The sequence below is a fragment of the Ailuropoda melanoleuca genome, chromosome 3 (genome assembly GCF_002007445.2).
Source record: "Ailuropoda melanoleuca isolate Jingjing chromosome 3, ASM200744v2, whole genome shotgun sequence".
NCBI lineage: Eukaryota > Metazoa > Chordata > Mammalia > Carnivora > Ursidae > Ailuropoda > Ailuropoda melanoleuca.
The window spans coordinates 46476367-46494733 of NC_048220.1; the positions used below are offsets into that span (position 1 = coordinate 46476367).

Below are 18367 nucleotides of genomic sequence, written 5' to 3' on the forward strand. Positions count from 1 at the left end.
GTGTGAGTGAGACTGATTAAGTGCTGTCTGGGGAGAGCAGATAAGAGATTAGGGGAGACACTCCCCCCTTTCCTCGAGGGGCACAGTGGGAGGAAAAGATGGGGTTTAGGTTAGAAATGGGGAAGGAGGTAATTACAAAGCCCTGGCTGGAAGTTGGTGCCGGGCCAGGCCTTGGAGATACGTGGAAAATCACCTGTCTCCCTTCCCTCCTCCCTGGGTGGTTTTGCCACGGGGGATCCAGCAGCAGGACTGGTTTGCACCAGGTGCTCCCAACGGCATGGGGTGGCCCTCTGGGCTGTTAGCCTGTCCACAGCTGCTGGCAGGACTGCTTTTGCTGGAGGAAACACATTTGTATTAAACCAAAACATTTTTTTCTGAACCTTATCTGAGGACATATCCCACCCCCACTTTGACCATTTTTGTGTGTGAGGCTTTGAGTTTAGGAATAGAAGAGTGCCCCTGGGAGTGGGCTGCAGGGTGTGGGTTGAGTCTGCCTTCCTCATTAATGGGAAAATGAATTCAGCTAGACGGGATACAAGTGAGCCGTGCTTCCACTATTTTCTATGACTTACAGTGTGCACGTAAAGAGACGGTTTACAGTGTGCATTAGACTGTAGTAAGGGTGGCAGGACTATATGCAGAATGGCTTTAAAGAACTCAAAGTAATAGATTTATAGACGAATTGATTTCTGTACATTAAATATTGCTAACCAGGATTAATAGTCCCCAGAATGAGGCATTTGAGATGGAAGGAAGAAAAAAATCCCAAAAGTGATTACATCACTCTCCCCCCCTCAAGCAGCATTAAGCCCATCTTCAGACTTCTCGTGCTATCAGTGAGAAATAGTTTGCAAACATCACTCCCTCTACTCTGCATTCTGATATATGGCCTTTCTTTTTGGAAGGTAGAACTTACCTTGACTAGTCTTGTTAGTAACATTAAATTTGTGCTAATAATACGTCTTCATTATTAATAAGATTTTTCATTGTTATTCCTTAAGGTCTAGTTTTAACTTTACTGTGTGTGGTAGAAGGAGATTTTTCTTTTAATTGTGCTTTCTTATGTGGTACATTTGTAACAGTGTTTAAGTTCTGAGTTGTCCGTAAATTCTGTAGGAATGAAATATCTGAGATCTTGATCCCTTCTGCTTTTAATATATACAGGAGATATTTAAGAACTGTAAGATATACCTTAACTATACCATTTTGATGCATTTGTAAGATATTTAACCAAGGCATGATCAGACTCTCCATAAACCCAGATGCAGTGTGGGGGGGGGGAAGCTCCGTGCTGCAGCGTATCAGCTTTTGTCAACCTGCCAACAGCGGAGCGTACCATGCTCAAGGAGTAATAAAAAAGGAATTAGAAACCCCACTGGTGGTGGTGAAGAGTCAAATTAAACACCTTTTGGAAACGACGAGCATGTATACGTTGCCGGTTTAGTAAATGTAGGTTCTCAGTGAGGTTGGGATTGTGCTAGGGCTGGATGTGGAAGAGAAATGATGAAGCAGGAGTGGTCTGGTGACATTTTTCTGACTTGATTGGCTGGGGTGTGTGATGTAATAGGTTACAGTGCAGCCCCTTATAGGTTTTAAAATGAATTCCAAGACACCATTACAAAGAAAGCCGGACTCTTTTCTTATAACTGAGCTCAGCCAAGGAAACTCTCGCACAAATGTACAACACTGTTTGGAATATGGAAGACCTGGATTTAGAATATGCTAAGACAGATAGAAATTGTGGCACAGACTTGATGTTTTATATAGAAATGGATCCACCAGGTAATACTGCAGTATTCTTTTAGAAAGCTAGTTTATTTTGTGGCTTTTTTTTTTTTTTGACAACTACTGTAACTGGTCCTCTTTAGATTTCTATTTATTAACTTGTAATTTAATAAAAATTAGCTTGATCATAGCTTGGACATGAAACTGTTTGCCTGACAAGCATAGCAGGCTGTATGTGGTGAATGCTTTCTCTTACTTGAACAGATGACAGGAATTTAATTCCAGTTTTTCACTGGTGTCTTTTGTTAATCGAGGTCCTTTGCTGTTCGGGTGATAGTGTTGTGTATCGTTCATACTGTTCCTTTAATTAAAAGGATGCGTCCTTTGTGCTGCTTTTCTCTTTTGACAGTGGATTAGGACAGTGTGGTACTTCGCAGTGATAACACTTGGTACTTTTAGAAAGCATGTAAAACCTGGCAGTGATTACAACTCATTCCTTGCTGACCTGAAACTATTCTAAATCAAACGCTGAGACTTTGCCTGCTCTTCTGTTAAGTTACTGTAATGAGAAAAGGAGTTGGCTTCCCATTATTTATTTAGTGCTAGCCTTTAAAAAATATTGATAGACTCTTGAAATTTTTGCATGAAATACTAATGGTCCTTTAAAACTTGTGACTTAGAATTCAGCTACAAACGCTAGCCTTATTTTGCTTCCTAAATTGTATTCCAATATTAGCCCTGCTCCCAATTAAGAAATTCAGAAACACTGCAGTGTTTTATTTGTCACCAATTGATACATGAATAGTGATTTGACATTGTGGAAGAGGGATAGGATTTTTCCTGTCTTGGCATATAGAGCACAATTTATCCAAAAGATTATTAATGTGAATACTAAAGAGATTTAGGTCACAGATGAGTTTCTTAAAGTGGCTTTTGGCAGAACAGTGCCTGAAATACTAAGATTAGAGAAACCCAGTTCCTCCTCTTAAAACATATTGCTGTAGATGAGTTTTATTACAGCAACAGCATTTGTGGAGGACAGAAACCAAATTTGTCTTTTATAATTAAATAAGAGGAGGAAATTAAAGCCAACCCATGTGATTCCTCCTGCTCATATGTTCACGGTTTCCTATTTTAGATGGATTTGATCAGGCCTGAAACTTTAATATAACTAGAGCCTGGAAGTAGAAAAAGCCGGGACTCTGGATTCACTCTGAAATTCATTCACATGGCCAGCCTGGTTTATTTGCTCATCTGTAAGCTGTTCTCTCTTTTCCACTCTTTTCTTTTCTCTCTGACCCATACTCTGAAAGATGTCTTCATTTTTTAACAAATGATCCTGTTTCATAGAATTGGGAACTATTGCCGTACTTCAGTTTTCTAAAGAAGCTTCAATCAGACCTAAGCATTCAAGTATAGCTGGGATTGCAAACAACTTTTTCTTTCTCTGTCCTCTGCAGCATTGCCTCCTAAACCACCAAAACCCGCTACTGTAGCCAACAACGGTGTGAGTAACAGCATGTCCTTACAAGACGCTGAGTGGTACTGGGGAGATATCTCAAGGTAAGGCGACACACACTCTGAATTTTCACCGGAGAGAGAGGCCTAGTTTTAGAGAAAGAAACACACCGGCGCACTAAGTTCCATTTTTAGGATATCCTCCAACATAAGCACGAAGCATAGTTGGTTGTCTTCCAAAGAAGACCAAAGAAGTCCCTGAGCGCTGGGGGACTGTGGGTCCTGGATGCCACGGGAAATTAAATACTCAACACGTTTCATTATGGACAGAAATGTCAGGAAAGCACAGGGCGAAGTGGCACCGCCTAAGGGCAGGGTCCAAAATCACTTTCCGCTAGGGAAAGCTGTCCGGAGTTCGTGTTATTATCTGACACCTGCTTGACAAAGGCATCTTTATTCGTCGCTTTTTTTGAAGGGGGAGTAAGGAGTCCCTTTGGGGATCATGTCTTTTTGTGCTCGTCGTTTGTCAGTGTGTTTGGTCAAAAAACAAATTAAAACTTTGTACCACAGATATACCAGTACTGAAAGTGGGTATGTTTTTTTGTTTTGTTTTGTTCTTAGCTTCCAGTTTGTAATGAGATGAAATTCCTAACATTTCTATATAAATAATACATGCAGTCTGGAGGGGGAGGGGGAGGTATAGAGGAGCTCTATCTACCCTGTGCTTAGTTTTGCTGTGACGTTAAGGCTATTTTAAAAATGAAAACAGTCACTAAATCCTCAAAGTGAGCTTTGTGTGTCCTTTTCATTTCAGGGAAGAAGTGAATGAGAAACTTCGAGATACAGCTGACGGGACCTTTTTGGTACGAGACGCATCTACTAAAATGCATGGTGATTATACTCTTACACTAAGGTGAGTCAGGGAACGTAGCAAAGATTGAGGTGTGGAAGCAGACATTAAAACATTTCTTTAGGGAGGACTGTAATGCCATTTATTGTATCTACAGGAAAGGAGGAAATAACAAATTAATCAAAATATTTCACCGAGATGGGAAATATGGCTTCTCTGACCCACTGACCTTCAACTCTGTGGTTGAACTAATAAACCACTACCGGAACGAGTCTCTAGCTCAGTATAACCCCAAACTGGACGTGAAGTTACTTTATCCAGTATCCAAATACCAACAGGTAATCCAAACTGAAATACTCATGTTTCAGTATTTAGACAAGATACTTTCAAATGTTTAGAAAACGTGGTGAAGCAGATGAATTGCATGTAATGAGATTTTAACAACTTTTTACTACAGTTTGATAATGGCCAAAACGTTGACTATAAATACCTCATCAGCTGAAGTTCTCGCTCTAATTCTTCCAGGATCAAGTTGTCAAAGAAGATAATATTGAAGCTGTAGGGAAAAAATTACATGAATATAATGCTCAATTTCAAGAAAAAAGTCGGGAATATGATAGATTATATGAAGATTATACCCGTACTTCCCAGGTGAGTTTTCTGTGAAAATCACATTACAGTCTCAGAACACTTAGTTACTAGAGTCTAAGATGTGTCCTTTCAGTTTCGGAAAAAGAAAGTAAAGTTGACCTTCTGCTGATCAGGTGGGAGGAAAAGGTCAATTATTTGTGAATCACTGTTTATTATTCATATATCTCTGTAAGCTTTCCAATGAAGCTCTTATAGATTTCAGAATAATAAGTACTCATGATAAGAGGCTGCTGTGAGTTTTAAGTGGATATTTGAACAACATTTTCCCCCTCCACAAACTTGTCTAACCTCCAAAATGGAGATTTAACTATTATATACCCTGTCATAAAAAAGTAGAGACGCTATTTACTGCAGTATTTTCCTAGAGGCTTAATCTTCTCTATGCCATGATGTGTCTAGGACCACCAGAGGGAGTAGAAGGCAACATGGATTCCTTAAATTGCTGATAGAGGGGAATGACTTTTAAAATGATGAAAACCAATTGTCAGAGACAGACAGTCTTCTTTCATAGACTGGGAAAATTCCCAAAGGAAGTGTGTGCTTCTGTGATACTATTTTAATGGGTTTTATGAATTAGTGGCCTTGCTTGCTAACAGAGTCCTTACGTGCTAGAGAGTAATAGCATCAAATGTCTTGACAGCGTCTCACAGTAACACATTACCTGTTCTGTGGAAGGTATGACATTGGCTTATTAAACATTGTGTTGTAGGAAATCCAAATGAAAAGAACAGCTATTGAAGCATTTAATGAAACCATAAAAATATTTGAAGAACAGTGCCAAAGCCAGGAACGGTACAGCAAAGAATACATAGAAAAATTTAAACGTGAAGGCAATGAGAAAGAAATACAAAGGTTGGTGAATCATGGGGGTTGTCCTTGTGCTAAAGATAACCAGAATCCTCTAGAACTGTTGATCTCGCTTTCTGTACTTTGTAAAATTAAAAACAAAACAGACGACAGCCCGAGAAAGCATTCCTGACCTGAAGAAAAGTGCTGGGAAACCATATTGAGTCTTTGCCTAAGCTTTGGGAAACTGTCATGATGCAGCAGGTAATGACCCATGCCTTTCTCTTGCCTCTAGGATTATGCATAATTATGAGAAGTTAAAGTCCCGAATCAGTGAAATTGTGGACAGCAGACGACGACTGGAGGAAGACTTGAAGAAGCAGGCGGCTGAGTACCGGGAGATTGACAAACGCATGAACAGCATAAAACCAGACCTCATCCAGCTGAGAAAGACGAGAGACCAATACTTGATGTGAGTCCTTTCGGAAGCCGAACCCTGAAAGCCCACAACCGATGGCTGCGCAAATTAAGGGCACATGATTAACGCGTTTGCCTTTTCCGTTTCCCAGGTGGCTGACTCAGAAAGGCGTCCGGCAGAAGAAGCTCAATGAGTGGCTGGGCAATGAGAACACGGAAGAGTAAGTGCTTTCTGCCGGTGGGGGCAGCAAAGCAGTTTCTCATGTTGGGGAAACGCATGACTTGCTTTGTTTGTGGAAAAGTGAGCAGTTTTACCCCATTTGGAACATCCTCTGTCAACTACATCTCCTTATCCAGAAGGTTAAAAAAGGAAAGTTCGGGGAAAGGGGATGCCAGGCTGGTTTTTTTCTGACAGGGCCGTAAAATGACAGTGTCCATAACGAAGGCCCTGAACGTCTGAAAAATCCCATGTGTTTCTGAAACAATCAGGACAAAAAAAAAAACAAAACAAAACACCACACAGTTCTATTCAGTCTATCTATCTCCAAAGCTTAAATATATGTTTTGTTTGAATCATTTGAAAACTGGCAGCCCTCCTAGCCACTCCATTTCCTGATCTGAACTGGATAAACGGGATTGGTTGATACCTTCCTCTCTCCCTGGGTACGTCCGTGTAGTTCTTGACTGACAGGCGCGAGACTTCCTGGTGCTTGGTCAGGGAGGTCACTCTGAAAGCTAAGCCGGAGGAGAAAAGGCAGGCCAGAGAAGCGGCTGGAGTCAGACCCCTAGCCGGGCGTGGGAGGAGGGGCGGGGCCCTCCCCGGGGCTTCACCGAGACCCTTTCTCTCCTGCCTCTCTAGCCAATATTCGCTGGTGGAAGATGATGAGGATTTGCCGCACCACGACGAGAAGACCTGGAACGTGGGCAGCAGCAACCGAAACAAAGCGGAGAACCTGCTCCGAGGGAAACGAGACGGCACCTTCCTGGTCCGGGAGAGCAGTAAACAGGGCTGCTACGCCTGCTCTGTCGTGTACGTAGCTCCCGCCGCTGTTTGTCCTGTCACACCGCTCTTGACGCACTGCTTTTCCGTTCGTTCAGCCACCCGAGCTTGGGGCGAGGATTGGAAAAGCTCTCGTCTTGAAGCACCTCACAGTGCAATAGTGTAGAATAGGAACGAAGACGTGCTCTTTTCAAGCCTAGGCAGAAGCCTAGAAACCTGCTGTGGAGGTCAGGTCCTAATTCACCTACCCCTTAATCATGAGTAGTTTCGATCTTTGCAAGGGACCTAGCAACATTGCTTGTTTTTTTGTTTTTTTTTTTTTTTTTTTTTTTTTTTTTTCCCCCCNTTTTTTACCTCCCAGGGCTAATAGTATTAGAATAGGAGGTAATTCTCGTGAGAGCTCCACCCACAGGTCAGCACACCCAAGAGAAGACATTTCCATCATAGGGCATATTTTCCTTTTACTTTTCATAGTATTCCCCCAGTGCTTAAGAAATAAGATTTGGATCACTCCTATCATTTCAGAAAAGTGAGTGTCCTCTAGGAAGGAAAGGTTCTAAAAATACGACATATTCGTGATCTCCCTCCATTTAAGCAGAGAAACAGTTCTGCAACAAAGAGGAAGTAAGAAGAACTTTGGGTTCAGGCCAAGAGAATAGGCGAATACAGGATAAATGCAAAGTGAAAGGCCAGTGCGAAAGAGGCGTACGAATACCGGTCATAGTATAGCCCTGGTCGTCACGCCAGCCCCGCTCGTAATGGTTGGAAGCTCATGCATTTCCCGCACCCCAGCCCTTCTCTCAAGCCCATCGTGTACGTGATCTCATTTCTCAAAGCCACCATGTTAAACATATACCATTTTAGAGATGCACACACAGTGGCTCAGTGAGGCTGAGTTACCAGCCCACGTCGCTCGCCCAGTAAGTGACAGAGCGGCGAGTCGACAGCTCACCCGGGAGGCTTCCCCTCCTGGAGCACGGCCTGCAGAGTGCGCTTTTCCGTGATGACGATCTGAGGAGCAATGCCTCGCAGAGTCAAGAATTGTCTAGGTAGGAGCAGCTCAAAAGGCGTATGTTCTCTCTCTCCTCTGCAGGGTGGACGGCGAAGTCAAGCATTGTGTCATCAACAAAACGGCCACCGGCTATGGCTTCGCCGAGCCCTATAACTTGTACAGCTCCCTGAAAGAACTGGTGCTACATTACCAACACACCTCCCTCGTGCAGCACAATGACTCGCTCAATGTCACACTAGCCTACCCGGTATACGCACAGCAGAGGCGATGAAGCACTTGTCCTCTGATCCTGACGTTCAACCACCGAGGCCTCTGGAAAGCACAGGGCTCCTCTCCAGCCTGACCTATCATTGAGCTGCGGAAACGAAGCCATCTGCCTTCAGATGGGACTCGAGCTTCCGACAAAAGAGTAGAGGGGAAGACATGCAGCCTAGCACCGTGCAGTGACCCTGCGTTTCTAATCTGGAGCGCTTGTCCTTCCTTTTGTTTTTGGGGTCTTTTGGGTTTTTGTTTTTTTTTTTTTTTTTGGTTTAATTTAAGCCACAACAACACATAACACAAAGACAAAAAGAAATGCAAAAATCTCTGCGTGCAGGGACAAAGAGGCCTTTAACCATGGTGCTTGTTCATGCTTTCTGAAGCTTTACCAGCTCAAAGTGGGGACCTTGGAGACTACAGGGTGGATGGGCTCCAGAGCCCCGGCCTGCGAATGCTCGCGCCAGGCTGGCTGGGCCTGGGCCTTGCTGTGCACGGTGGACCCGGATACGTCGCACTGTGGATTATTTCCTTTTCTAACAAAAGAACGATATGTAGCAGAAAGGCACTTCGGCTCACAGGAGACATTTTGGGAGAACGTCGGCTCACGTACGTTCAGTCGTAGTGGAGTGCCAGAAAGTGTTTTGTTTAGACTTCAAAAAACAACCCCACCGACGGGACAAACGGAGCTTGGAAAACAGGACTTTAAATGACATTCATTATATAAAATATGTACATAACAATGGATGACTAACTATCAAATAGATGTATTTGTATCCACACCAAATAGCTTCTGTTTTGTTCTGCTAAAGACTAAATTCACAGTGCTATGCAATTCTTAATTGTCATTGTTATATCAGTTTTAAATGTACCTTCAGAATAAGCTTCCCCAGCCCCAGTTTCTGTTGCTTGAAAATACTGTCTGATTTTTTTTGTTAATATTTGTCTGTGATTCTTTTCCTTTTTTTTTTAAAAAAAAAAAGAAATGTACAGGATGCCAGTTTAAAAAAAAAGCTTCAGAATTAAAACTATGAAATATTTTACAGTTTTTCTTGTACAGAGTACTTGGCTATTAGCCCAAGGTTAAAAGTTCATAACAGATTTTTTGGAGTAAATGTTTTGTTGGGCAGTGCCTGATAAGCTTCAAAGCTGCTTTATTCAATAAAAAAAAGAGAAAGATATATAAGTATGACAAAGTATCGCTGAGTTCAACAATGTTGTTTCAAGACCCTTAAAATACGGTACCTGGTAATGTTTGTTTCATAAAGAATTGTGAACTTCTTGAATCTAGGGAGGGGGGATGTAGCAAAGGGATGTACAGGGGGGACGGTGGGAGGGGTGGCAAGATGGTATGCACTTTCTCGTGATTATGGAGAAGTGAGTAACTTACACTTCAGTGTTTTCCCACTTTGATCTGGTCGTTATACATTAATGCCAAGTACAGACCTACTGGAACTCGAACACAGTGTGGCGGCCGGTCAGGTAATGTAGTTCGTAGGAAGGAAGTCAGCCTCGTGGGGTAGTGTTCCCCTTTGTTTGGAACACTGATTGCAAGGTATAATCGCTGCATTTAGAATATGTGTCTCTTTAACATTAGATTACCCCTTACAGCCAATAAACGTTCATTTCAGAAAAAGCATGACCTGAGAAAATATTTGTATCTGCACATTTGTTGTTTTCCTACCTTTCCACTCAGTGGAGCCCACAAGGCGGATAGCCACGATCCGAGCTGCTAGTGCGCTGGGCTGTGGAGAGCTCATTACCGTCACGGCCCCTGCAGGAGTCCTAACAGTCCTTCCAGTTCATCCAAGTGATTGTATGTGTTCCGCTTCACCACGGGGGAAAGGCGGGGGTCTTAGAGGGTCCTTTCCAACTTGGGGCAAAAAGGAGAGTCTCCCTAATGTAGTCATGCCAACTCCATTCTGTGTGGTGGCAAGCGTCCGTGTGTCGGGAGCGATAAAGGATCAGTGTGACAGTCCCTATTCTGGTGGGTTCTAGGGGAATTCCACTTGCAATTGCAGTTTTCCTTTGTCGGGATTGATTCAGCCATGGCTCGATTTCAGATACTGTGGGAAGGGCTTTCTGTTTTGGTTTTTAATGTAGTTGCTTTTAAAAATTCTTTTGAAATAATCGGTCCAGCTGACATCAACTGTAGAATGTACTGTTTTCTTCTTTACATGAGGCTACTCCTATCAAGACAAGAGTCAGTCTTGCGGCCAGACTGTCAGCCTGAGACCTGACTGTCCTGACCGTCTCCCTCTCACCTCCACACGACTGGCTGCGATTGCCCTGCTTGTAGTCTGTAAGTGTCGGCCTGACAAGTATCCTTCACTTCCCACGCGAGTCCGCCACTTCCTTAGTAGTGGTTTAGAAGCTAGCGTTCTGGTGGGGTCTCTTTTGGTAGCACATCCGTGGATGCTGTTCAGTATGGTTTTCACCTAACATCTAAAATACAAGATCTAAGATGGAATGTTTCATTAAAAGATAGTTTTCGTTAACATTTTTGGTTCACCACTCTCCCCAGATGGCATGGTCTTTAGGCACCTGCCTCATTATTGCATCTCACAGACATAAATGCAGCAGGTTTCTCTCTGAGCAGTGAAGGCAGGATGCATCAGTCCCTGTTTATGCTGAGTTATACTGGACCTATAAGGTCACGCCTCTGCCAGATGCCTTTCTGATTGCGTGTAGCATGCCCACCACATTCGTCCTACATGTTTGATCAGAAGGGCTCTTGGGGCTCGATCGGTCCTCATGAGTACGAGTGGATATAGCAGAGGCACTCCTGATAACCCACTTCCTGCACGCACTGCTTTTCCCCACACACTAGCGTCCCAGAGGGAAAAGCCAGAAGCTTAAGCTAGCGGCAGCGAGGCTGTCCGAGGGGGCTGGACGGTGGGAGCACAGGGACCCGATGCTACCCACAAGAGGAAGATCCTAACCATGTGAAAAGGCAGAAAGCATGTGTTTGCAACATCTGACAAGTTCATGGCCCTTGGTATATGTATATATGTATATGTGCATGGACTGTTTCCAGTACACCTTTCAGCCAAAACAGATCCAGTCATGGGGTTAAAATACCTAACAAGCACATGTCTAGTACAATTCTTGTATATGTGTATGGGTTGTTTTTTTTCCTTTGAAGTGGCTTTGTTTTGTCTTCTAAGGGTGAAAATTGTTTGCAAGTGAAGTGAGAAGTTCATAATTCTTTGGCTTTCTCTGCTTTGTAAAGTCCCTCCTTTTGGTAAGCTGGTCCGGATGACTCGCTTAACTTGGAAATCCTCATTTTCAGTGTGTCGAGTCAAAACGTGTTTATGTGAGCTGTCACTGTGGGGAACCAAGTGCTTTGTCATATAGCTGGTTATGAACTAGTAACGTGTTTTAGAGTCCTAGTGATGTTCCTTAATGGGAGAAAAATTCTGCTGGTTTTAACACCTGTGCTTTTGCTATGCATGGTATCCAAGTAGTTGGAAAGCAGACCCTGAAATTTGAGTTCAGGGTCTTTTAAGAAAGGGGCAGTTTAAAGCACAATGCCTCACATGGGACAAAGTTCAAAAATGCCAAATTCTTATTTTTTACAAATCCAGTTGTATAAAATACTAGTAGTGTGAGTAGCAAGGGAACGGAATTGGGTTCATTGGAAACACTATTCAGCTTAACATTAAACTTGTCACCATGAGATCGCATTAGCTGCCCAGGATGCTGCTATTTAAAAAAAACAAAACAAAACAAAAAAACTCGTTTATATGTGTGTATTTTTTAAAGCTACAATCTGTTCAATGTTTTTACAAATCTGTTTATATGACATTGTTAAAATAAAGTTGGTCTTCTGACGAGAGGGAGGATGTCATGGTCAGTTGTAATTTTGCCTTCACAAGGCAACTGGGTGGGGGGTGGGGGGCGTGCCTCCTTGACATTTTATTCAAACCACAGATTCAGTGGAGCTATGTCTTGTTGTTTTAAGTTGCTTTGATGCATTGTATTAGGTCTTCAAACAGAATAAAGGTTGTTTTGAAACTTAAGTTATGGTTTGAAATTTCCATCATCATGTAAGAAATACTTCTAAACCTGCTCTCTCCCTCTTCTGGTTAACAAATGCTGCTGCTGTTCCCACAGTCCCACACCTACCTGTTTTCCTCCTATTATCACATTATCTCATTTTTGTAAAGTGAGAAAGACACTAGTCGCAAGAATGACCGGTTAGTGTTGTTGGCAAAATTTCACTACATCCTTAATGACGAAAACAAATATCTCTAGGTGATGTCATTGCAAAGCATGTTCTTGCTGTGGTGGCCACTGTCCGACTGTCCGTCAGTCCTTTCCCTTGCCCACCATCCATCCCCAAACCTTCAGAATTGTTCTCGACAAACTATGCTTTGTTAAGGGAGCTGTTTTTGTCTCTATTCTATAGTTGGCATGTACTGAACACCCACAGTACAGGGACAGCATGAGGCAGTGTTCAACATGGCGAAGCGTGACACGGGGTGTGACACGCGGCTTCGAGAGGGAGCTAAATTACTCTCCAGATCGAGGGTTCTCATTGTAGCATCTAGTTAATGTGAAATAACTTGCCTCTTTGTTTTGATTGCTCAGCAAATTTACAGTGATGCTACTTTGCATGGATACGGCACTCATTTAACGTGGGGCACAGCCAGGGGCCCAGACAAGAAGGCATGGTCCAGCGACGGAAATGAGAAGGGCTCACGAACACAGTCCTGGCAGAAATGACTAACACACGGAGTGTGGAAATTACAAGTTCACTTCCAGCTCCCCCTGCCGCCGCCCCCTCAGTTCCATATAACAGAGAACTATATATATCCCCAGGGTCTTTTGCCCTCTGGCTTCTAGGTCCCGAGTCTTGCCATGGCACCAACTCTTCCCAGACAAACCTCTCCAGGGTTTCAATGCTCTGCCGCTCAGTAGAAGCCTCTGGCTTCCGAGCTGTACCGTCGGTGCCTCCTCCATTTTTAGTCTAGCCCAAGGGGTGGTGGCCGCTTTCCGCTGTTGCTAATCCTCTGCATTCCCTCCCCAGCACCTGTTCGGTTTCTGAGCCCTTCCTTCACATAAGTAACCAATTCTCTGGACTTATTCAATCCCTTCTGTAAGAACTACAGTTTTCCTTCCTGGCTGATCTCTGATTAATAAACCATGTAAGTATCCATTCAACACTTCCCATGCATTATCTCATTTAATCCTTCCACAGTTTTGCGTTTAAAGACAATATCCGCATTCGATGTTAAATGATTTCCTCAGCTCATGCCACAATTAGAGCACAGACACCCCCACCTCAGTGGTCTGACTCGAGCCAAAGCTCCTCACCCGACGCTGTAATAGCCTTCCGATGGGAAACGCTAGAAGTTCAGAGAACAGTTCACTGGTTACTCTTCCCGATGGGGATGTAACCGCAGTTCTCCCCTGGTGGACAGCGCACAAGTGGCCAGTCACGGAGGGCAGGACACAGCCTAGCTTGGCTTTAGACCGGTGGCTTCCTGACTAACAGCACTGGCACCAGCACTACTTGGAAACCTGTCCCAAGTGCAAATTCAAGGTCCTCAGCCCCGAACTACTCACTCTGCGAGCTGGACCCAGCAGTCGCTTTCTCCAAGCTCTCTGATTTTAATGTTTACTGCCGCTGGAGGATCACTGCTTAAGATCACCCGGTTGTTGAAACAGTACTGCCAGTATTTTTATTAAAAGCTACTGCCACTGAGTGATAGAAATATATTTTACTTTATGATATAATTTATATTCACAGCATTGAGTCTATAGAGAAAATAGACGGTTTTTCACTTTGGGAGTCTAGGCTGGTCTTAGCTCTGTCTTTAACCAGCTGTGGTAACTTGGCCAACTCAATTCACCTATCTAGTCCTCTAACTCCCTAACTGTAAAAGTAAAGTTGTGAGTCTAGTCGCAGACACTGTGATATGATTTAGTGGATGAATGAGACGACTCAATCCCCTGGTTTTCTGTTTACCATCTGGCCACAGTTACAACCCACAACAGAACTGGTGACTGCAGATCACTACAATTAAGAACTGGCCCCTTATGTCATCAGTGACCATGGCCAAGAGCGCATTAGCAGAATTAGGGCCCATTTACCTAGCTGATGTCTATTTACCTAGCTTGATGTCGCTTCAGGTGAGTCAAAATGGGAAGTCAAGTTCTTGATAATGTGAAGGAGAGTATACTTGGAAATGACATTTTGTCTCTCTAAAGCATGAGGCACTGAATCAGAGGACGTGGCCTACAAAATCCGGTGGGGCATGACAGGAGGCAAGCAAGTATAGTACGTTAAGAACAGAAACCACTAAAAACTTTTTTTTCTCAACTGCCCCCTTAAAAAGTCTGACTAAAAATAAGAATTTTGTAAAGACTTAAATGTAAGACTAGAAACCATGAAACTCCTAGAAGAAAACATAGGAAAAAAGCTCCCGGACATGGGTCTTGGCAATCATTTTTTGGTTATGACCCCTAAAGCACAAGTGACAAAATAAATAATAAATGTGGGACTTTGTCAAACTAAAGAGTTGCTTCACGGCAGAGGAAACTATCAACAAAATGAAAAGACAAGCCATGGAATGGGAGAAAATGCTTGCAGACCCTATATCAGATAAGGGGTTAATGTCCAAAATACATAAAGAATTCATTACACTTAATGGCAAAACCCCCCCCCAAAGAATCCAATTTAAAAATAGGCAGAGAACCTGAACAGAAATTTTTCTTAGAAGACAAACGAATGGCTGAAGGCACTTGAAAAAGTGGCCTTTGTCACTAATCACTAGGGAAATACAAGTCAGAACCACAATGAGATAGCACTTCACACCTGTTAGAATAGTTATTAATAGCAAGTGACATAACCAAGACTGGGGCATGGTTGTTCTTGTGAGGGGAAGGAATGACTGAACCCCCATTCACAAACAAAACACCACTGAAAGAATCCCAGAACATGGAAGTGGGGCTGAAGTAGCCAGGGCACCACAGAGGACAAGACGGACTGCCCTGCAAGGGTGAGAGGAAAAGCTACACGCTGACCGCATTGTCCCTCCAAGCCAGGGCAACACCAAGCCAAGAGATCTCCCGAGTCTGCAATTCCTCCAGTGGAACAAGAGAGGCCGGGGTGACATCCAGCACTCAGTTATTGGGGGGGGGGGTCAGTTCTTGAGAGCCTCTCTTCTGGTTTTGTCTCACAGAGATCGCAGGGGATTCTGTAGGACTCAACCACTGGCAATCAAATTGTAACATAGAAAGGAGGAGGGGTTTCCACCAACCAACACTTGGATGTTGGAAGACCAAACTCTTACCTGTAGAGCCCAAGTGGTAGCTCCCAACCAGCAGTTTGCTCACCTGCAGAACCATGTCAGGGGTGTTGTCTGACCAGGGTCCTGGGCAGGGTGCAGGGACACCTGCTTATTAGGGTCCTCACACAAAAGTCTTTGCCAGCCCGGAAGTCGGGTCTGCCCATACCCACACAGAAAGGCTGAGTCATAGTCCCATCCACTGCAGAGCATGGTGCACAGGCCCCATCGGACAGGAAGAGCTGAAAACACCCAGAGGCCGTGTAAACCACATCATTCAAGCCAGACGACAGGCAGGCCAAGCTCATCACCCGCAGAGCAAAGCCAATGGCCTGTTCGGCCAGGGACCCTGGGGCACAGGTCTGCCTAAGTCATGACCACAAAAAGCCTTAGTGGCCTGAGAGCTACTTCTCCCAGTGCACCAGGCAGAGAAACTAATTCATACAGTCTTACCACTGAATACAATCTTCAGCCCGCCTGACCAGGGAACCTTACCAAAACGCAAGGGAAGTTGCAGAGCCCATCCAACAGCCTTGCTTCCACTTGGACTTGCACAGAGGGCTTGCAGAGTCATGGCTTTCCCTGTCTGCAGAATAAAACCAGTGGCCTCCCCTGACCAGGATATTCAGTGTACACCCTTGCTTAATTTGGATCCCCAAACAATGAGCCAAGCAGGCCCTGGGACCCATCTTGTTGCCCTGCCAGGGCAGGGACACTAATTCACAGCCCCACCTACTGCTCAGTATAGGACCCAATCCGACTGTCTAGTAAGCCTGACCAGAAAATCCAGGCAACTGTGGAGCCCATTCTACAGCCTCCCTTGGCCAGAGAACCACAACAGCAGTCCTATCCAGCTGTTCTCAGTCAGTGTCATACCATCCCTCCCACTCCTCCTGATGACCTCAGAGCTTGAACAGTTGCCTCACCCCAAAATAGATGCTAATACCATGCTCCATCTGCCTAAGACCGTTACCAGCAGGCATGTCCTAAAACCCGAGCTGAACTGACTTAATGAAAACCTATCTCTGCCAAAGCAAATGATTGAAGTCTGGAAGAGGAAACCAATCACTCAAATGCATAGGTACCAGTGTAAGAAATCAAAGATCATGAAAAATCAGGTAAATATGACCCCAGCAAAGCTCGGGAACTAATAAAACTCTAATAACTGACCCTAAAGAAATGGAGATCTAAGTAGTGTCAGACAAAAAATTCAAAACAATCCTCTTAAAGAATTTTAATGAATTAGAAGAATGCACAACTAAATGAAATTAGGAAAATAACTCATGAACAAAATGAGAAATTCAACAAAGAGAAACCATTAAAAAAAAAAAACCCAAACAGAAATCCTACAGAGGAAAAAATATAATAACGTAAGTGAAGTATTCAATAAGGAGCTTCAAAAGCAGACTAAACCATGCAGAAAAAAAGAATGGTTAATTTCAAATGTCTTATATTTCAAATTGCTCAGTCAGAGGAGCAAAGAGAAGGAAGAACCAAGAGGAGTGAAGGAAGCCTACAAAATTTATAAAACACAAAACTCTCATTATGGGACTCCCAGAGGGACAAGACAAGGGAAAGGACAAAAGGGATATTTAAAGGAATAATGCCTGAAAACTCCCCCAAAATGGGGAGAGAAATAAACATTCAGATCCAAGGGGCAAAAGGACCACATAAAGGATGAAGCCAAATAGGGCCACATTAAGACACATTATAATTAAGTTGTCAAAAGTCAAAGACAAAGAATTTTAAAAGCAGCAAGAGAAAAGAAGTTAACTACAAGTGAACCTCCAAAAGTTTATTAGCAGTTTTCTAAACAGAAACTTTCCAGACCAAGAGATAACATGATGATATATCCAAAATATTGAGAGGAAAAAAAACCTGTCAACCAAGAACACTATACCTAGCAAAGCTGTCCTTCAGAAATGGAGGAGAGATAAACACTTTCCTAAACAAACAAAAGCTGAGGGAACTCATCACCACTAGACTTTCCTTACAAGAAATGCTGAAGGGAGTTTTTTGAGTGAAAATAAAAGGACACGATTTAACATCATAAAAACTTACGAAGGCACTGTAAAACTCGCTAGTAACAGTAAAACCACAAAGTTGGATTCCATAATATGGTAATGGCTGTAATTCACTTGCAATTCCAATTTAAAAGTTACAAAACAAATACAATAAAATAATCCAAATACAGCTATCTGTTGTTAAACAAAATTTAAAAATATACAAACTGTAACATATGTAATCTAAAACCTGAGAGAAGGGGAAGTAATAGTGTAAGCTTAGGAAGTCTACTGAAGTTACTAGCTTAAAATAAGGCACTGCAGTTTTAAGTGTTTTATGTAAAACTCCTGGTAACTTGGGAAAAACCTGAAGTGATTTCACAAGAAACTCCCAGGGAAGATAGCAGAGTAGGAAGATCCCATGCTCACCTTTTCCCATGGATTCAACTAGATAACACCCACATCAGTGTAAATAACCTAGGAAAAACAGCAAAGACTGGCAGAACAGATTCTCCATGGCTAAATGTAGAGAAGAGGCTATATTGAAGTGGGTAGGAAGGGTGGAGACACTAGCAGGAGCTACAAAGACCCACGGGACTGTCCACAGGAGGAGAGGACACTGTAGGCAGAGAGAGGTGAAAGAAACAGACTGTCACACCAGGCACCCCATGCATGGGGAACCTGCACAGGGAAGACAAACCTCAGTGACATTTGAAGCTTTGAAAACTAGAGGGGCCAAAATTCAGGAGTTCTTACCATCAGCAAGCTTAACACCTAGAACTTTAAAAATCTGCAGTCTTGGCTCCTACAGACCCAAAGGGTGAGAAGAAACTGAGTTCCTGCCCTTCAACAGACAGCACAACAAACAGCCCTGTTGAAATGAGACACAGAAGCGACAGCTCGAGAGCATGTGCT

General features: G+C 43.4%; 1 protein-coding gene across 5 annotated transcripts in view; it reads left to right on the forward strand.

The window, feature by feature from the left end:
* PIK3R1 (phosphoinositide-3-kinase regulatory subunit 1) overlaps positions 1-10480 on the forward strand; it is an 82282-nt gene extending 71802 nt beyond the window's left edge. For 4 of the 5 annotated variants that reach the window (XM_034656312.1, XM_034656311.1, XM_002915883.4 and 1 more), the window contains 9 exons: positions 3186-3288; positions 3998-4096; positions 4191-4371; positions 4559-4684; positions 5394-5536; positions 5766-5942; positions 6040-6108; positions 6747-6917; positions 7981-10480. In XM_034656312.1, the coding sequence (XP_034512203.1) occupies positions 3186-3288; positions 3998-4096; positions 4191-4371; positions 4559-4684; positions 5394-5536; positions 5766-5942; positions 6040-6108; positions 6747-6917; positions 7981-8170 (1259 nt within the window). In that variant the 3' untranslated portion in view covers positions 8171-10480. Of the gene's footprint in view, positions 1-1159; positions 1783-3185; positions 3289-3997; positions 4097-4190; positions 4372-4558; positions 4685-5393; positions 5537-5765; positions 5943-6039; positions 6109-6746; positions 6918-7980 lie in introns of those variants that run through there. The other variant, XM_019796031.2, reaches the window with a different exon arrangement.
* The last annotated feature ends 7887 nt before the right edge of the window (positions 10481-18367 follow it).